The 21927-nt window shown below is 41.3% G+C and overlaps 1 protein-coding gene across 3 annotated transcripts in view; it reads right to left on the reverse strand.

Moving 5' to 3' along the window:
- scube1 (signal peptide, CUB domain, EGF-like 1) overlaps window positions 1-21927 on the reverse strand; it is a 459167-nt gene that overhangs the window by 70408 nt on the left and 366832 nt on the right. For all 3 annotated transcript variants that reach the window (XM_068050870.1, XM_068050868.1, XM_068050869.1), the window contains 2 exons: window positions 1585-1701; window positions 532-654 (listed from right to left, as the gene is read on the reverse strand). In XM_068050870.1, coding sequence (XP_067906971.1) covers window positions 532-654; window positions 1585-1701 — 240 coding nt within the window. The remainder of the gene's footprint in view (window positions 1-531; window positions 655-1584; window positions 1702-21927) is intronic.

The following is a 21927-nucleotide window of genomic DNA, read 5'->3' on the forward strand; positions in this document are numbered from 1 at the left end:
AAAAACATTTGACAGCTGAAAATTCCTTTTCAAATGAAGGGGAAAAATGTGGAGCACTGTAAACTTTAAAAAGTGAAATTAATGGAAACTTAGCTTTAAAGAAGCAAGATTTTTTTGTATTTACAAAATGGTTCCCAAAAAAAAGCATTTTATTTATTCCCAGATTTCTACTCGCTCCACTGGAACCCTGCTTATCCATGAACAGAATGTAATAGTGCTTCAGTGGTTTTGTCTCTATATTCTACTTGAACAATTTCTGTTCAAAAAAGTGTCAAGAACAAAATCACAGAACTCAAGAGTCCAAATAGAGATGTACAAACATTCATTTGATATGAAATTTTAAACTAAACAAATGAGTTTGATTTTGGAAATGTATCCTGCTGCTAAAAATTTGCACAGTCTAGTGATGTCTTTAACTAAAAAAAGCCTTAGTTAAGACACTATTATGGCACACTGTTCCTTTTTACTGTGAGCTCTGATCAAACTAACTTACTCCCACCTCATCTTGTTCCTTTCTAAAATCCTACTTACCAACACAATCTTTCTTGTTCCAATGCAATTTCTTCCCAGGAGGGCACACACACTCATAGCTTCCCATCGTATTAATACAGCTATAGTCACAGCTCCCATTATTAATACTGCACTCATCGATATCTGAGAAGATAAAATTCAGAGACTAGAATTAAAATCTGGGATGAGAAAAGCAGTCCTATTTTATTACTTACATATTCAGTGCTTGATGAATTTATTCTATGAAAACAAACAAATATATTCCTTATAGATAATTCATGTTATGATCAAATAATATTATAGTAAATAGCAACTGGGTCTACGAATTAAATAAATTATTTAGTCAGGTACACGATGCTTCAGTAATACCAGGGAAAAGGCCGCACACCAATTTAGAGGAGATTGGACCAACAGAAAATAAATACAGTGCAGGCACTGAAATGATAGACTTGAATAGAGAAATAAAACACGCTTTGACATGGCCTCAACAAATTCCAACTTGCCCAAATGTAGCGGTCTGTATTCTAATCATGTTAAGTTCTGCATAGGCCTTTCTCTCTTTCCTTCCATTCTCCTAATCTGGTCATGTCCCTTTTATCTCTCCCATAAGTATTTGACCCTCTGCACCCCTCCACTCCACCCCATCCATCCCTACTCCTTTATCTTCCCATCTCACCTGCCACTGAGTCAGACTTGAATCCCCTTTGTGCCTCTATCCGCATTCTCTGATGGGCCCATCATGGCATCTGTCACTGCCTTCTTTAGAGCACGAACCCAAACTTCTCCATCCTGCTCTCTCACTAGTTTTGATTGCTGACTACTTTTTTGTATCCGTTAGCACCCCACCTTCCTACCCATTTCCAACCCCACTTCCTTCTGCATTCACACCAGAGAAAACTCTCGTGCAAGTTGCTTATAACCGCACTCTCAAACTTGGTATTGACTAGCATTTGATGCTCCATTTACCATAATATTTCAACCTTTACTTCAATATTAACTAACATTGGATGGTACCTAATACATTGCAGTTTCAGTCCATACGAATTATAATTCCACCCATTGTATTGAACAAACCTCCACAATGTGTCAGTCCATATAAAGTATAACCTTTACGACACAAGCATTCGAAGCTTCCTGGATAGTTGATGCATATATGGTCACAAGTCCTTTCAAAAGAACACTCATCGATATCTAAAATTGGAGGAGAAAAGAAATTATACTATTAAAAAGCCCTGTCAGTTACTCTGGTGTAACTAATAAAGACACCATAGGTCTAACACCTGCTCAACTTCCAAGTAGTATAAAATGAACAGGAGAAAATTACTGATATTTCGGATACTCACAACAGCAATTTCAATTTTCTGTATAAAGCTGGTCACCAAATAAGCAGAACTTTAGTGGAGACAGTGAGACTGAAAGGCACCAAACATCAGAACAAGAAACGTCAAGCTGGTATTGTCAGTTCACTGGTATCCACTAAGGGGTACTACTAAACTTGGTTATTTTTCAAACACTGTGCATACAAAATGTAAATCCCAATGAAGAAAAGCCTTATGGAATCTCACTAGTTTTACATTTAACAGCATCAGCATCTTCAGCTGCTCTTGATGCAGAAATTAACAAACAAATAATCACAACATACGTAAATGACCTTGTATCTGGAACTTTGCTGCAGTCCATTGAAAGTGCAAGACAAGACAGTGGGACAAAATTATATCCACAGCTGGTAAATGTGGGCACAGTTCTAATTGGTTCCAATTGGATGGGATTCCTTCCTGTGAACCATATAATATTTTACAATTGCCAAATCACATGCTTATCGATAAAAATAGAAAATGGTGAAAATGTGCAATAGAATGATTAGCATTTGAAAGAAATCTTAATATTTTCGGTGCAAACCTTCATTGTCATAAAAGCCCCCACAGAAAGAATTAACTTTTCTCCTTCAGGTTCTGACATATCCACCTTCTAGAATTTGTCTTCATTAAAGAATTTTAACATTCAGGAATATTTTTTAAATTTTACTCACGTACTAAATGATATCTCAGATAGTTATCTCTCAGCTGAAACTAGAGAAATGTGACATTTTCTGTCTTCCCTAGTACAATAAATGTGCATGTTGACATTAAGTGCAAGAAAAGTGAACTACCTTCTGGATTATCAACAACAACAATATCAACTTGTATTTATATAGCACCTTTAACAAAGTAAAATGGTCCAAGGCACTTCACAGGAGCATTATCAAACAAAACTTGACAATGAGCCAAATAAGGAGATATTCGGCACTATATAAATGCAAGTTGATATTGTTGTTGATAACCCAGGAGGTAGATTTACTACCTGAAACGTTACTACGCCATACAAACCAGGGAGGTTAGGATCCAGCATGAGCAAAATAGTGCGGATGCTGGAACTCTGAAATGAGAACAGCAGAGAGAAACAGAGTTACCATTTCATCAGAAGGGTCACAGACCTGAATGAAATGATAACTTTGTTTCTCTCTACACAGATACTGCCAGACCTGCTGAGCATTTCCAGCACTTTCTGTTCTCAATTCAGGTTAGGGTTCAGGTTCTCTGCACATTTCCAACAAAGTTACGACATTGGAGCAGAACCGACTTTCCATCCAATGTGCGTTTAAAGCAACTGGTCAACTTATTTTCAAAATTCAATCTTTCAATAATGGATATGCAGCAACTGGGAGATATATTGCGAGTTATCATATTGTCCGTTAACGCCTTAGTTCTGAGTTTGAATCTAGATCAGACTGATGGGATGAATAGATCTTCGGGGAATCTTAACCACTGGATTAACCTGTGGAGACGCCCAACTAGAAAGGCAGTCAGCTCCATCTTGATTTCCCATCTGATAATTAAAACCCACCCTCTTCTCTTTCACTTGAAGATTGCAAATGAAACTGGTTTGTACAGGCTGGGCCAGGTTTGTGTTGTTTGTTACCTTTAAAGCATCCAGATTTTGGCACAAACTGGCACTGAATTGGGAAACTCACTCAGATCTGGGATATAAATGGAAACAGAAATCACACTGGTACAGTATAATTGATTTGAAGCACATTGGTTGAGGCAGATTAGCAGGAGCTTTAGTTTGTATCTGGTTGTGTTATAGAGGACCTGGGAGTACTTTGTCCACACTGAGTGCACAACATCAAAAAGTTTTCTGTTTCCCAGTACTGATGTCCCTCAGCTTAACTAATGCAAAAGCAGAGGAAGCACTTAATGTTGTGACCAATGACATTTAAGAGAAATTACAACATTTTGTCATGTAATCCAAAGCAATATAAAGAGCACGTTCATACTGACTCAAAATCTCAATGACTAGTAACTTATACTTTAAGACACTTCAATCAATAAAACCAGCTTCTTAGCACTTTCTGGTCAGTTTCCCCTGCAGCAACCAATAAATCAACACTGTACTGCTTTACTCAAAATATCCATCAATTTACAAAGCTAGAAGAACAGAATAAAATATTAATGACAAACTGTGTCTGGAGTTAATTACAGAGCAAGCTCCCTCAGTGAGTGGTGTGGATGTTAAGCCCCATGAGAAACAAACTGCTGATACTGCACTGCTTTGTCTGGTAGCAGCTGCTCCCAATAAAGTTGCCCAAGGGGTAAGAAGCCAATATTAAGTCAAACCCTGCTCCTAGTTCCTGTGTATTTTCTTTGCGTTTTCTAAACCAATTACATTAATTATCAAAACACACATTATGGGACTAAACTGAGGGTACATTTTGGGGAAGAAAAACTAACGAGTCAAAATATTGGATGGATAAGTGTCATTAACCATTCAGAGGTAGCTGTTTAAGTTAGTTACCATTTAATGGAAAGTAATGAAAAATCTCCAACTGAAAGGAAGGTGACATTTGCTTAATGAACAATAACAGACAGTACGATGCTGCCCAGTAAGTTTACAGAGTTGACAATGCAGTGTCGGTGTTATGTATAACACCATACATGTGGTCACTAGGTGGCGCTTTTATGCTTATCCTTACTCCTCCAACCAAGCTAAAAAATCTGCTCTAGTCTCTACTCAACAATGAAATTGTGGCTTCAGATCACCTCTTTGCAACTTTAGGTAGACATTAATTTTTCACTCCTGATAGTTTACATCTGCCTGCTTCGGTATCAACCCTGGCAAAACCTCTACTCAGGCTCATCCTCAACTGCTTGCCCACTCCCCATTTCCTGCTCTGTTACTATCAGTTCGGCCTCCTGCTCAGGACTCTCCTTGACGCCCTCTGCTCTGTTGTAATGAGTACTTACCTCTTCTTTCTCACCTGCTGATGGCTGCTTCCCACTTAGGCCTGCTCATTGTTCTATTGTCATAACTGTGGTCTTCCACCCAGGCTTGCTTAGGCTCTTTTTGCTGCTCCTCAATCTGCTTCTATGAGCATTCATCTCTACTTGTCTGCCTACTGAGTACACGCTGACTAGGCTCCTCGTGCCCATTCCCTGCACTCCTGTTGTTAATGCCTCCCACTTGGACTCAGCTTACTTATTCACACAGTCTACTGGCCTGTTAATGTGGCATTTCACTTGACCCATTGCTGACAAATTAGCCCCTTTAACCATGTATAGTCCTGTTCAGGCCTTAGTGTGCCCCTTCCCAAAATTGATGAATATCTTCATGATTGAAAAAAACTGCAGCCTGGCCTAGGCCATGCTTCTGCTAAAAATGCCACCTCAAAATTTAGTCTCAAGTCCCTGTGCTGGTCTCATCCCCCAGATTTTTTAGTTCCTTAAAAATTTTAAATTGCGGCACTCTTACAAATTTAGTGTTTCTTCCAAAAATACTTCCTTAATTTGAGGGAATCAGGTCCCAAATTTCTTATTCCCCACCCATTCTGTGTTCCAGTAGCATGCTTGCCCAACCACTCCTTTGCCATGCTCCCCTATTTCATTGAAATCTTGCATAGGTTTCATACTCCATTGAAAACTACAATGTAAACATTTCCTTTGGGAATTGCAATGTGAAAATGTCAGACTTGCCTGTATGTATGACCTGTGACCTATCACACGACTGTGCAGCACTAGTATTCCAAAGGTTAAGTGACAGCACTGAACTGCAAGTATTATTTTCACACTACTAGATGGTGCAATAATGGAAATTCAAATATTACATGACAACACTGACCTGTAACCATTACCTTCCAGTCTACTAGGTAGTGTTGTATGATGCTTCATCCCCTCAAAGCATCATCAGAAATCCCACAATATCAGTTAATAAATGTGAAATTTGACTTATTCAGCAACTGGAATTCACTGTCTGTAATATTATTCCCTATAAGACATAAACTGCCCTATTAGTATAAAACACTGAGCTAGATTTTGTAGCTAATGGTGAGACAATGGCGCTCACTACTGACCTTGAAGAAAGCTGCCACAAAGATCTAGCGATCTGTGTGGCACAGACAGTTCCTTTTCTGATGACAGTTTAAATTTGGCACCAAGCCAGGGGCTCTTTAGGTGTGCAGCAGCAGTGATGTCAGCAAGCTTCATCTATGACTTCCACCCATCATAAGGTCAGTAGTGGAGATGTTAGCTGATAATTGCATAATGTTCAGTTCCATTCACAACTCCTCAGATAATAAAGCAGTCCTTGCTCGCATGCAACAAAACTTGGACAACATGAGGCTTGGGCTGACAAGTGGTAAGTAACAGTCACTCCACACAAGTGCTAAGCAATGACTGCATCCAACAAGAAAGAAACTAACTAACTCCCCATGGCATTCAACAGTATTACCATCGCTGAATTCCCCATCATCAAAATCTTTGGGGTCACCTTTGACCAGAAACTTAACTATACCAGCAACATAAATACTGACAGCAAAAGCAGATCAGAAGCTGGGAATTCTGCAGGGAATAACTCACCTCCTGACTCTCCAAAGCTTGTCCACACTCTACAAACCACAAATCAGGTGTATGATGGAATACTCCCTACTTGATTGGGTGAGTGCAGCTCCAACAACACTCAAGAAGCTTGACACCATTCAGGACAAAGCTATTTGCTTGTTTAGCACCCCATCCACAACCTTAAACATTCATTCCATCTACCACCAGTGCACCATGGCAGCAGTGTGTACCATCTAAATGTTTTACTGCAGCAACTTGCCAAAGCTGCTTCGACAACACCTTCCAAATGCATGATCTCTAACACCTAGAAGAACAAGGTACCCCACCACCTGAAAATTCTCCTCCAAGCCACACATTTCTGGAGAAATGTGAGATAATGCATCTGGGGAAGGCAAACAAGGCAAGTGAATGCACAATAAATTGTAGGATTCTGCGTAGTGTAGATGAACTGAGGGATATGCACAGATCCCTGAAGGTGGCTGGACAGGTGGATAAGGTGGTTAAGAAGCCTTATGGGATACTTTCCTTTATTAGCCGAGGCACAGAATATAAGAGCAGGGAGGTTATGCTAGAACTGTATAAAACACTAGTTAAGCCACAGCTAGACTACTGTGTACAGTTCTGGTCAGTGCATTACAGGAAGGGTACAGAGAGAGGGTACAGAAGAGGTTTCGAACCATAGAAAAATTACGGCACAGAAGGAGGCCTTTCAGCCTGTCGTGTCTGTGCCAGCCGAAAAAACTAGCCACCCAATCTAATCCCACCTTCCAGCACCTGGTCCATAGCCTTGCAAGTTGCACCACTTCAGGTGCATGTCCAGGTACCTTTTAAAAGAATTGATGATTTCTGCCTGAATCACAGTTCCCGGCAGTGAATTCCAGACACCCACTACCCTCTGGGTGAAAATGTTTCTCCTCATGTCTCCTCTAGTCCTTCAACCAATCACCTTTATTCTGTGCCCCCTGGTAATTGACCTCTCCACTAGGGGAAACAGGCCTTTCCTGTCTACTCTATCTAGGCACCTTATAATTTTGTACACCTCAATTAAGTCACCCCTCAGCCTCCTCTGTTCAAGGGAAAACAACCCAAAATAATCCAATTTTTCCTCATAGCTGCAACTTTCAAGCCCTGGCAACATTCTTGTAAATCTCCTCTGTACTCTCTCCAGAGCAATTATGTCCTTTCTGTAATGTGGTTACCAGAACTGTACACAATACTCCAGCTGTGGCCTAACCAGTGTTATACAGTTCCAACATTACATCCCTGCTTTTGTATTCTATACCTTGGTCAGTGAAGGAAAGCATTCCATATGCCATCTTCACCACTCTATTTACCTGCCCTGCCACCTTCGGGGACCCACGGACAAGGTCTCTCATTTCTTCTACCCCTCTCAACATCCTCCCGTTTATTGTGTATTCCCTCGCTTTTATTTGCCCTCCCCAAATGTATTACCTCACACTTCTCTGGATTGAATTCCATTTGCCACTTCTCTGCCCACTCAACCAAACCATTGATATCTTTCTGGAGTCTACAGCTATCCTCTTCACTATCAACTACATGGCCAATTTTTGTGTCATCAGCAAATTTCCCAATCATGCCTCCCACACTTGTCCAAATTATTTATACATACCACAAACAGCAAGGGACCCACCACTGAGCTCTGTGAATGCCACTGGAAACAGCTTTCCATTCGCAAAAACATCCATCGACTACTACCCTTTGTTTCCTGTCACTGAGTCAATTCTGGATCCAACCTGCCACATTCCCCTGTATCTCATAGGCTTTCATTTTACTGACCAGTCTGCCATGCGGGACCTTGTCAAATACCTTACTAAAGTCCATGTCGACCACATCCATTGCACTACCCTCATCAATTCACCTCGTTACTTCTTCAAAAAACTCAATTAAGTTAGTAAGACATGACCTTCCCCTAACAAATCGATGCTGACTATCCCTGATTAATCCGTGCCTTTCTAAGTGGCAGTTTATTCTGTCCCTCAGAATTGATTCTAACAATTTACCCACCACCGAGGTCAGACTGAATGGCCTATAATTATTTGGCCTATCTCTCGAACCCTTTTTAAACAATGGTACAACGTTTGCAGACCTCCAGCTATCTGGTACCTCGCCTGTATCTAGTGAGGATTTGAAGGTGATCCTCAGCGCATCTGTTATTTCCTCCCTGGCTTCCTTTAACAACTTGGGATGCAATCCATCTGGTCCTGTTGATTTAAACAAAGTTTACGAGGATGTTTCCAGGAAAGGAGAATTTTAGCTAAGAGGAAAGATTGGTTAGGCTGAGATTGTTTTTTTTGTAACAGAGAAGGCTGGGAGGAGATTTAATTGAGGTGTATAAAATTATGAGGAGCCTAGATTGAGTGGGTAGGAAAGACCCATTTCCCTTAGCAGAAAGGTCAATATCCAGGAGGCATAGATTTAAAGCAATTGGCAGAAGGATTAGAGGGGAGTTGAGGAGAAATTTTTTCACCCAGAGGGTGGTGGAAGCCTGAAAGGTTGGTTGAGGCAGAAACCCTCAGCACGTTTAAAAAAGACTTGAATCTGCACTTGAGGTGCTGTAACCTACAGAGCTACGGATCAAGAGCTGAGAAGTGGGATTAAGCGAGATAGCTCTTGTTCACAGTCATGAAGAGCTGAATGGCCTCTATCTGTGCTGTAAATTTTCTACATTTCTATGTTTCCCATTGAACTATTCTCACAGAAGGCAAATCAGGAAATTAAAAGCATTTTATCCTTCACTTTTGATTTAAATTTTCAGGTAGTGAAATAAATGACATTGATTAGATTTATATAGAAGTTAAAATAGCAATATAAAAAAACTTTTAATTTTTTTTTACAAATATGTGGATTTTTAAAAATCATAATGGTGAAATTTGACATTCTGCAAATATAAAGTTCTTAGGGCCAGTGAGGGTGTGAACCTAGATACAGCTCAAGCAACAAGGTGTAACTTTTTCAAGGGTTTTTACACCGAGACTAACAGTGTAAAAGTGGGAGTTTTCATCAGTTCACTGTTGGCTTCGGGATTGCAGTCTGGGTGCCTGCAACAGCGCACCATTGGAGGAGCATAGAACCACTGATGGCAGCTTCTAGATTTCTGTGTTATTCTGCACATATGCGGACTCCGAAGATGCTGTCAGCTGTCAGTTTCAGTGGAGCAATGACAGTGAATGCGGCAGCTTCGCTGTCATTACCACTGCAAAATCTGGGCCACTGTATATTTCAACTCACTGAGAACAATGCCACTGTGCCACTGGAGATATAATATTGCTGTTGTAACCTAATCTCAGGGTTTGTTTAATTTATATAAACAATAGGAAACTCTTCTTCAATCTCAATGTACTGATTATTGTATTTAAATTTACAGATATTTGGACACCAAAAGCTTGATAATTTAAAAGAGAGGTTGTGTTCATATTTAGATGTGTAAACCAAAAATATACATAGTAACATCAAATGACTAATGAAACAAATTTTCTTTCCAACTAAAGATGTCATTTAGAGTTTAGAAGAAGCTTTTGATTTGGAGCCATCTGTCTTCTGCTACAGTATATTGGAGTAAAATCCAATACAAATGCAATGCTGTATCATCACTAATCAGGCCTCATCAGGCAAACTGGTTCAAGCCAATAAATTAGATCTCCAGTATGGACCCAAATTGATAGAGATGATGTTTTGTCTCTTCAATCCACTTCTGCCTTTGAAACACCTTCCAAAAATAAATGACTTCACTTTTATTTAACATGTACAGAAAAATACAACATTATTTAATTACAAATGTATGTAAAAAGTTCGTACTTCATTGCAACTTGTATTTTAAAAGGGATGCTGATGACAAGACTCCCTCTTCGTGTACCTAGAATTATACTTGTTTTGCAAACTATTTCAATTTTGCCCCAAAATTAGGGGAGGGGGAGGGAGAAAGAGTGGGTGGAGATTAATTGGCAGACTGTCAGACTAACCTAAAAAAACCTTTATTAATCGCAGAAAGCACCATGGAGCTCCAGTACACTGAAATGCAAGATCTGGGATGAGTTCACAATCTTCCTTGACCTTAACCAATGCACTAAGGCTCCTCTCAGCCATGTTTATTTTATTTATTTATATAAGTAGGCCCTTCAACCCACCAAGTCTGCGCTGACCATCAACCACCTATTTATACTAACCCGACATTAATCCCATATTCCTTACCACATCCCCACAATTCTCCTACCACCTACCTACACTAGGGGCAATTTACAATTTACCTGTCAACCTACAAGTCTTTGGCTGTGGAAGGAAACCAGAGCACCCAGCAGAAACTCACACAGTAACAGGGAGAACTTGCAAACTCTGCACAGGCAGTACCCAGAATCGAACCCAGGTTGCTGGAGCTGTGAGGCTGCGGCACTAACCACTGCACCACTGTGCCTTGTTGTGTAGATATGATGAATGAAAGCCACAGGAATGGAAAGCCACCTGGACTGATCACATATACCTCTCAGTAGCTGGATTACAAAGACCACTGGTAGAGGCCTCGGAGTATGTAATCCCCTCCACCCACCCCTGGCTCTCACACTTTCTCAGCTAAGGATGGTGTTTGGCAGGGAGAGTCCCAAGAAAGGAAATGAGTAGGAAAACAGCCTATAGAATGAAAGACATTTATATACAGCCTTTCATGTCCCTAAGACATTGTGAGGCACTACACAACCAAAGCATTACTTTTGAAGTTTAGTCACTTTGTTATATAGGTAATAGCACCAGTTAATTTGTGCACAATAAAGTCACATAAATAGCAATAAGCTAATAACCAGATAATCTGTTTTTGATGGTGTTGGTTGAGAGATAGATGCTGGCCAGGACAGCAACAGAACTTCCATGCTCTCTGAATAGTGACATTTCCATACAATTTAGCCATGCAGAAGAAAACTCCATTTAACATCTCATCCAAAAAACAGATTACAATCCAATATGAATCACCATCGTGGGGAGGTGGGAGGCTAAATGGAGAAATTGGAGAATGAAAGAAAGAGAAAAATGGGAGAACCACATCAGAAACATTCACAATGAAAATGTCTTGTAATTTGCCTTGCCTTGTGGTGGGTTGTCAATATGTCTGTAAACTTTGTCATGTAGACCCCCACCTGCCAAGAACGAGGCACATTAATTTTGCCATGAACATTGATTTTAAGTTGTTACTGGAGTTAAGAAAGGACTTGTTAAACAGATCAGCCATGGCTGGAAAAGATATTTGCATATTAACAGACAGTGCTTGGAAGGACAAAACAGCCATTCTCTGACATTCAGCCCACAATCGACTTTTGATCATCAGATGTTGAAGGTGGGGGAGCTCGCAATCCAGGTTTACTGTCAAGATGGCCGAATACACAAACGGAAATGGTCAATGACTAACCTGCTGGACAACTTGAGTTTTTTGAATTTGTACAAACAGTTTTGCCGGAAAGTCTGTTTGTTCCTGGACTGAGCAGATATCTCTCCTGTCTGCTCCCATCTCTTTCTCACAGCCTCTGAATCCACTGAAGACACATGAACCCCAAAAGAGAAAAGTCTCCTACAGCGAACAAGGTTTAAGAAAAATACTGGGCCCCAACAAAAAGCAAGATCTATCTACAATCAAGGACTCTACAGTGAGCTCGAAGAACCGTAACAACAACTCTTCAGATATTGCCTCAAATATTTCCACTTTATTTTTCTTCTGCTCTTTTCTGTCTCTATTTGCATATGTGTATCGTGTACACATGCTTGCGTGGGCCCATCGTGTATCCGTAGGCGTCAACCAAATTAGAGTTTAAGTTTAATAAATGTCAACTTTTCTTCTTTAAACCTAAGAAAGCCTGTTTGTGCTGGTTTCTTTGCCTTATAATTGGCAAGTGGTGAACAAGGATTCACCAAGGGACGAGCTAAAAACACGATGTGTTTTAAATTAAACCCTGTTATGGTAAGACCAGCTGAAGGCTGAGAGGGACCCCTAGACACCTTTCCCACCTGGTCATAACAACCTATTCAATTATGTTTTGGAAAATATGGCACATTGCCTCTTATTTCCACCACACAACTGCAAGAAACAGAAACCACATCTGAAGAGCTCCACATTGAATATGCACATTCTTACCACACATAAAAAGTGAGTGTTGTTTTATAGTGTCCTCCTGAGGCCTGATTGTCTTGTCATTAAAATCAAATTAAAACCAGATATTTTTTCATGCACAGCATTACGTTGCTTGAAGGAAGTTCAAAATATCACTGAATGGCAACTTGCTGCTTTATAAATTCATATCAGCTACATTAAATACGGTGTAAAGTCAAAGGGCTGAATTTTACCAGCCCCCCGACACCGTGGGTCACGGCAGGGGGGCCCGTAAAATTCAGCGGGGAGAGGCCCACCTCGACCCCGACATCAAGAAGGACCTGCCGCTTATTACTGGTGGCAGGGGGAACTCGGTGCAGCCCCGCCCCGCCTAATGGCGGGCCTTCATCTAAATATTCAAACTAACATAAATTAAATTTAAATGAACCTATCTGCTGGCGGCAGCCGTCCCATGCCGATTTTACGGCCGCCGATCGCACCTCGTGCGCCTTTGGAACTCCCTATGGAGTTCCGAGGTGAGAACCTGGTGGGGAGGGGGGAGGAATAACATTTTCAGGGCTGAAGAGGCGGGGGAGCAGGGAAAACAATTTTTATTGGTTGTGGGGATGGTGGGAAAGGGGTTGATAATGATGGCGAATGCTGATAGTTCATCATCAACCTCCCCGCCCCCCTGCAAAATCCAGGCCGTTGTATTTTTCTGTGAATGGTTTCTGCTTTATAAGCTCACTTTGCTGCTGTTATGTTTTGTTTTCATGACTGAGTATAAACACAGCCACAGGCAAAAAAAAAAAATGAGTTTGGGATGTGCTCCAAACTAAATAATTGAATTTTAGCTTTACAAGTAATGTATTCTTGTTAGTTTGTTTAATAGTTTTCTACTACACATTTCATAGACTTTTAATATAAGACATAGTTAAAAAAATTGAGTGTTATCTATATTCAACAAGCCAACTAAATCATCATTTTCCCTAAATCTACTTCAATAACCACTCTTCCAAGGCATGTCTAGTTTCTTCTCAGTAATATAATTACAATAAATGAGCTGCATGTTAACTTATTAGAGCTTGGTTTAATATACTTAAATGGCCATAATTTTCCAGTCTTCCATAGATTCCGGGGTGGTGCCAGAGGACTGGAGAATTGCAAATGTTACACACTTTTTCAAAAAAGGATGTAAAGATAAGCCCAGCAATGACAGGCCAGTAGTCAGTTTAACTTCAGTGGTGGAGAAACTTCTAGAAATAATAATTCAGGACCAAATTAATAGTTACATGGATAAATGCGGGTTAATTAAGGAAAGCCAGCATGGACTCATTAAGGGAAATTCATGTTTAACTAAATTGCTGGAGTTTTTTGAATGGTAACAGAGGGGGTTGATGAGGGCAATACAGTTGATGTGGTGTACATGGACTTCCAAAAGGCATTTGATACTGTGCCGCACAACAGACTTGTGAGCAAAATTATAGCTCATGAAATAAAAGGGACGGTAACAACATGGATATGAAATTGGCTGAGTGACAGGAAACAGAGAGTAGTGGTTAATGGATGTTCTTTGGGCTAGAGAAAGGTTTGTAGTGGAGATCCCCAGGGGTCAGTGTTGAGACCCTTGCTGTTCCTGTTATATATTAATGACATAGACCTTGGTGTACAGGGCACAATTTCAAAATTTGCGGATGATATGAAAGTTGGAACAATTGTGAACTTTGAGGAGGAGAGTGTAGAACTTCAAAAGGACATTGTGACGGAAATCACACCTGCCAAATGGAAACATATTAATTTTGTCATATGGGACACTACTTGAAACTTTTTTACTACACATTGCAAAGAACTTGTTTTTAAAAAAAACAGAACTGAACATGGTTGCACATTTGCATTCTGAAAAGACCAGGACTAGCTGAGACAGTTGAATAGAGAGATAATGGGAGCGCTCACTGATTCAATTAGTGAGATTGGTTTTGTCTAGTGATGATCAAAAGACACCAACAGCTTTTGACTTTGTAAGAGACAAAACTCCACCCCCACCGAGTATGTCTGGGAGGCTCTGAAATCCAACAACCCTCCCAGAAGTTGCTGTTTCAAACAAAGAGATGGTCACATGATCTACCTGCCGGTAAGACTGGGGCTTTTTGAATTGTACCACATTGAAAAGATTGCAACTGGACTGGCAGAAGAAAGGTCTCTCTCTCCAGCAAAGTCCCAGGGGACCCACAGCAGCAGCTAAGACTTCAAGACTACAGACTAAGTCCCTCTTCGGCCGTCTGGTACGAGAGAAACAAGACTGAAACTGTGCACCGGGCCCCAGCGACAACTCCAAGACCTTAACTTCAATCAAGGACACAAAAGACAGTATCTGTATTCCATTTATTGCCAACTCTACTTCAACCTCCCCATAATTCTTTCTTCCCCTCTGTATCTATTTGTGTGTGCCTCTCGTGTGCATGCGCGCGTGGTTGCATCACATATTTTAGTAATTTTAACCGAGTTGGTGATAAGGCTAATAAACTTACATCTTTCTTGTTTAAACCTAAGAAAACCTGTCTGATTGGTTCATTTGCAATTGCAATGAGAGTGCAGTGAGCAAGGGGTCACTGAGGTGGTAAGCTAAAACACTCCGCTTTAACAGATAAACTTGTTACAGCCAAACCAGGAAAGGGACAAGAGGGGAGCCTGAGACCCCTTTCTCACCTGGTCGTAACAACATAGATAAGTTGGTGGAATGGGCGGACAGGTGGCAGATGAAGTTCAATGCAGAGAAATGTGAAGTGATTCATTTTGGTAGGAAGAACACGGAGAGACAATATAACATAAAGAGTACAACTCTAAAGGAGGTGCAGGAGCAGAGGTGTATATGTGCACAAGTTATTCAAGGTGGCCGGACTGGTTGAGAGCGTGGTTGATAAAGCATACAGTATCCTGGGCTTTATTAATAGGGGCATAGAGTACAAGAGCAAGGAGGTTATGTTGAAGTTGTTTAAGACACTAGTTTGGCCTCCGCTGGAGTATTGCGTCCAGTTCTGGGCGCTGCACTTCAGGAAAGATGTGAAAGCATTGTAGAGAGTGTAGAAAAGATTCACGAGAATGGTTCCAGGGATGAGGAACTTCAGTTATGAAGATAGATTGGAAAAGTTGGAACTGTTTTCCTTGGAGAAGAGAAGGCTGAGAGGAGATTTGATAGAGGTACTCAAAATCATCAGGGGTCTGGACAGAGTGGATAGGGAAAAACTGCTCCCGCTCGTAAAAGGATCGGGAACGAGAGGGCACAAAGTTAAAGTATTGACAAGAAAAGCATAGTGACATGAGGAAACACTTCTTCATGCAGCGAGTGGTTAGGATCTAGAATGCACTGCCTGAGAGTGTGGTGGAGGCAGGTTCAATCGAGGCTTTAAAAAGGGAATTTGGCTGTTATCTGAAAAGGAAGAATGTGCAGGTTTAAGGGGAAAAGGTGGTGGAATGGCATTAGGTGAATTGCTCATTTGGACAGCTGGTGCAGACACGATGGGCCGAATGGTCTCTTTCTGCGCTGTAACAATTCTGTAATTCTGTGATTCTGTGCAACGCATCTTCATTTCTGTTTTATTTCATTGTACTAAATGATACTGCATCCAGTACCCAAGACTCCACTGCAACCCCAGTGAGTACCTGATTTCAGCTGAAAGTATTGAGGAAAGCACAGTGCAGATGCTAGCTCTTCTGAACGAAGAAGAAAATCAAAGATTCATCCTTATATTCAAATCCCTCCATAGTCATGCCCTCCCTATCTCTATAACTTCCTCCGGCCCTATAATCCTCTGAGATCCCTACACTTCCCCAATTCTGGCCTCTTGCGCTTCTTCAATTTTAATCACTCCACCATTGGCGGCCATGCCGTTGGCTGCATAGGCTCTAAGCTCTGGAATTCCCTTCCTAAATCTCTCTGACTCGCTACCTCTCCCTCCTCTTTAAGATGCTCCATAAAACCTACCTCTTTGCTGTCCTAATATCTCCTTATGTGGCTCATTGTCAAATGTTATTTTGTAACATTCCTGTGAAGTGCCTAGGGATGTTTTACTATGTTAAAGGCACTGGGCTGAATTTATATGGGCCCCCCTCAGATGGGGTCGGAGGCAGGGGTGCCCATAGACTTGTGATGGGAGGTGGAGCGGAGGACCTGTTGCCGAACGATTTTGTCGGGAATGGGAAAAGCCAATGATGGCCTTGCCACCCAGAGGCCAATTAAGGCCCTTAAGTGGCCTATTAATGTCCACTTGAGGGGCTCTTTTGCCCCGCTGCTGGGATTTAACCAGCGGCAGGGGGTCCGTCTGCCATGCAGGGAGTGCACCTAATAATACGAGGTGCCCTCCCTGCGGGCTTGCGGTGGGGTGTCACTCACCGTGGGCAATCTGTGCCCCATGGAGGACCCCCACTGAAAATAACTCCAAATGTTTGGACCCCCAACCCCCACCTTGCACTGGGTAGTGAAGGAAGAAGGGAAGAAACTAAAGGAGAAAAAGTAGGAAATCTTGAGCAACTGCATGGTATAAGCTAGAATTAATGATCCAGCAGGTTCAACACTGGAATAGGGTACAAATATAGTAACAGCTGAGAATGGGATTGATGTGGGTGATCCACCATGTTATATGTTAGAGTAGGAGACAGAAATCTGATAAAAATCAGGTTTTAGGAATGCTAATATAGTTTTACAAGCACTCACTACCCTGTCAGAGTGTACTTTATTATTGCTGCATGCTCTAATAGTAGGTGTGTTGCAGAAACTGTTATAAACAGGAGCAATCATTGTATTGTTCATGCGAGGATGCCTTCAGTGGTAATCCCTTCAAAATGTTCCAATTTCTCCAAGCAAACATCTTATTCCTAAGTAATTGCCTCCCCTGATATTAGAACCAGGATCAATGAGGGGTGTTGTATGAATTTTAACCTAAAAACAGGTGGGTTGGGGTCAGGTGAGATGTTAAAATTTTAAAAACACTTCCAGGTTTAATAGCAGCAGGGCAAGGACAGGCAGCCAGCCTGCTCCCAGGAAACAGATTGGCAAACGAGGCTGGCAGCTTCTGACATAACCTGCTTTACAAATTTAACTCTGGCTATCTGGGATTCCCTTGCCTCAGGAAACCTGACAGCTTCGGGGAGAAGGTGAGTGCCTTTACAGCACTGATTGTGGGTCAGGAGGAGCGGGAGCGTTTCCCCCTGGCCTGTCCCAACACCTCACCCACACCCCAAATTTGAGGATCAGACCTGCCTGCTCCTACGACCAGCTACACAGTCCTTCCTGCCTGACTGAAACCCAAGCCTGCCAATTAGGCTGACATCTGTGCATGGAACCTGTCAAAGAGAAAAGACTGCATGCGGACAAACCCAGACTTCTCTGTATCCTTATCTCACCTCTGGCTCTTCAACTAATTATGACTGCAAAATAACAATATCTACAAGCAGATATGATCTACTGCAGTTACTCAAGTAGTTTTGTAGGTAAAATATTTTTATATCCACTCATAGTGGAAAACTGAACTCAAATCTGTTCCAAAATTCAGTGCTTTATTTACTACAGAGGCCTGCCAGAACTATAAGTTCCAAATTGGTGCCAGTATAAACCAGACCCGTCTCAGGCCAGTGCCCATTTCGATATATACCAGTAAAAACAGCCAATAAACTGCAGAACCTGAATTACTCCCATTCTTCCCAGGCACTGGCATTTCTCCTGCTTCACCCAGTACTCTGCATCCCTACCACCAACCTCTGTCCCCAAATCTCCGGTTTGTCTTGGCAATGGGATTTCAAGAAAAGGTGTTGCATATGCACAAATTAAATTTAGAAGGAATAACACAAACACATGAATGGTACAACCTCACTAACCCTCCTAGTTATTTGATTAGTGAGTTAGATTATGACATGCTTCTCAGTGCAAACAACATGTCACTTTAATTTTCCACTCAGTCTGAATTTACTGAGCAGAATTCGAGTTTGACCAAACTCGCTGACATACCCTTAATGAAACATCAAAGTAGTTAACTCCTAATATTTTGGACCAACATGTGATATTTTATGTTCAGTTCTGGCACCATTTTTAATAAAACTGCAGCTAAGATCAAAGATCGCTGTATGCATGTGATAAGGTTTTTGCAACTGTGTGTGATATGTGGCAATATTTTATTCCATTGTCTGATGCTAAAATGTGATTTCCACCTTCCCTTCAGACTGAATTATCAGAAGTCTATAAAAACATGTTTCTTTTATGTTTTAAAAAGCTAAAAATTAAAATCTGGATTGCGTGCTAAATTGTAATGGATCTTCTGGTGTAACAAAGCTATGCTTATCGTCTTAAAAGACTGTGGTTCAAAGGACATCCCTAACACATTGAAGTTGTATTCATTCCCAACATCCTCCAATCAATCATAGCTACAGTAAAATTATTGCATGTTAATGATGTAAGGGCACATTATTTGACAAATGAGGAAGTTCTTGAAACCACTGAAATGACTTGGGGCTGAGTCAAATAAAAGAAGCCTTTAATTAACAATATGTTTGAGTTTAAATTTGTTGTGCTGAAGCCATATCAAGTTTGGCAAGGAGGTCCTTGAAAGCAGGGTGAAACATGGAAAGCCTGAGGGAATAGGTTAGAGAATTTCAGAGTACAGAAGTATGGTGGCTGAATGACTGACCACAGAGAGTGGGGGGCAGGGAGAAGTCTCATGTTAGCCCAGTGGAGGATGCATGTGCACATATTAGGCAGGAAGAGATCACTAAGATAGGGTGGAATGACACCACAGAGGGTTTTGGAAAAAAGAAAGGAAAGCACAAGAATTTTGAATTCTCCGGCCTGAATTTTGGGCTGGAGGCGTGGCTCCCAGCACCAGGCTGAAAAGGCAGGGGTAACTCCGTCCTGCATGGCGGAGGCACCGCCTGCTGCTGGTAAGATCCCAGCGGCGGTGGGAAGAGGTCCTTAATAGGCCACTTAAGCGCCTTAATTTGCCTCGGGGCAGGAAGGCTGTCATCAGCCTATCCCTCCCCGGGTTGATCGCTGGGTGGCAGGGAGGCAATGGACCCTCTGTCCCGCCACCTGTCGCGATTCTCCGCGCCCCCCACCCCCCCCCACATCCGATCCTGCCTCGGTGGGGGGACCAGTAAAATCCCAGCCTACGTGTTGGAACACGCAGTGACAGTGAAGCCTGCAGAGGACAGGGTAGCAAGAGTGTAGGATTTAGTACAGCTAAGAATGCAGGCAAGAGTGTTTTAGATCAGTTCAAGCTTATTGCAGGATTGCAGCCAGCTCTTAAAAAACTGTCGAAAACAAGCCTGAAGCAGCCTAGAACTCCAATTTACATATTTAAGCAGCCTCCCACCTATTTTGGGTGGTAGTCCCCAAAGGTGAGCTTTTATCTTACTCTTGCCTTTTAGCTACAACAAATCCATTTTCGCAGTTTGGTGAAGAGTTCAATCTAACTCAGCTCGTTTCAAACATCCTCCAACTGTTTCGCTGAGCTTTACTTCATGTTTTTATTGTAGACATTTTGACTTTTGTGAAAGTAATTTATTTTTAGCTCCGCATTTGAAATTTTATCAAGTTTACCAAAAGAATCTTTAAGTATAGAATTTTTATTTATTCTCAGTGACAACTGTGTGCTTAGATTTTAATCATCAAGCTATTTTCTGAGGATGTTATGAGAAAAAATAACCTACTGTACTAGGAGGTTTAACATCAAACTCAGAATTTCCAACTTTAATATTAGTTTTGGCCATTGATAATGCAAACTTGTTTGTGAGGCTGTACTCACATTTCCTGCAATGTGATAGATTCAGTCCATAAAATAGAGGAAAACAAATAAATAAATGATTGCCAGCATTCATGCAGTCTCAATAATTTTCTTTGACAACATGCACATGAATTGTTTTTCAAAAACAGATGGTCTTAAACAAACATATTACTGAGTTTTTAGCTTCAAGAAACATTTGCTATCACAGGAACTCAAGATGATAAACTTCAAAAAGCAAAAATCACATCAACAGATTAGTTAAGAGTATTACATATGGGTTGAGTGGGAGTTATCTTATAAGTTGATTAAGATAGTATCTATACAAATGCTTTACAGGTTGCCAGACAGGATCCATTTATGATCAGGCAAATTCATTTTATTGAGTTGCCACCATATAATTGATACAGGAATAATTGTAAAATCAACAGCACAGTGTTTAGAATTTCAAATCAATGAAGTGCAGCTATTTTGAGGCATGCAATTGTAAAAGTGAAATTCAATGATGCATGGATTTACTTTACTGAGTTAGAAATGTGAACTTTCTTATTTATTTACTTTTGCTTGAGTGTCAGTAAACAAACGAATGGTTGGCATAGGCGACACTGTTTCTACTTCACTGCTTGCCAGATCCCTTCACATCTGTTTAATATAACTACATTCGGTCTTTTCTTGTATAACTTTAATCTTGTAAAGTTCAGTTTTGTGATGCCTGCTTTAACAGAAACATAAACGAATAAATCTTAACAGACATATCAGGCTGGATTTTGTGGAGAGAGCAAAAGTCCCACCACTGGGGCTGAAAGTGGAAGGCTATCCTGCCTCAGCAGGCATTGGGACCTGGGGCAGCATTTTGCTGTCAGCGGCCCATTAAGTGGCTGCCGTCAGAGCCGCTGTCCAATTATGGATGGTGGCCCACCCTAAAAAGCTGCTGGCCCAATCAGAAGTCTGGCAGCTCAGCAGTGTCACCACTAACAGTGGCCATTGTTGAGGCTGTAGCTGCAGGTAGAGGGTGCCTCAATGGCCGGGTGTCCTCGAGGACATGTAAGTGAGGTTGTGGGACGTTGGGACCAGGCAGGCAGGCCCCAGCAATTGAGGACAGGGGTGGGGAGGAGAAGGGGGTTGCTGAGATCCAAGGGATTAGGGGGAATGAGGAATTGAATGAAATTAGTATTAGTAAGAAGGTCATACTGGAGAAATTAATGGAGCTCAAGGTTGATAAGTCCCCAAGACCTGATACTCTACATCCCAGAGTGTTGAAAGAGGTAGCTATGGAGATAGTGGATGCATTGGTGATCATCTTCCAAAATTCTATAGATTCTGGAGCGGTTCCTGCAGATTGGAAGGTTGCAAATGTCACCCCACTATTTAAGAAAGGTGGGAGAGAGAAAACAGGGAATTACAGACCTGTTAGCCTTACATCAGTCGTTGGGAAAATGCTAGAATCTATTCTAAAGGATGTGATAAATGGACACTTGGATAATAATGATCTGATTGGGCATAGTCAACATGGATATATGAATGGGAAATCATGTTTGACGAATCTGTTGGAGTTTTTTGAGGATGTTACTAACAGAATTAATAAGGGGGGGGGGGTTGGTGGACGTGGTATACTTGGATTTTCAAAAGGTCTTTGATAAAGTCCCCCACAGGAGATTGGTTAGCAAAATTAAAGCACACAAGATAGAAGGTA

This window comes from Heterodontus francisci, chromosome 18, assembly GCF_036365525.1.
Source record: "Heterodontus francisci isolate sHetFra1 chromosome 18, sHetFra1.hap1, whole genome shotgun sequence".
Lineage (NCBI taxonomy): Eukaryota > Metazoa > Chordata > Chondrichthyes > Heterodontiformes > Heterodontidae > Heterodontus > Heterodontus francisci.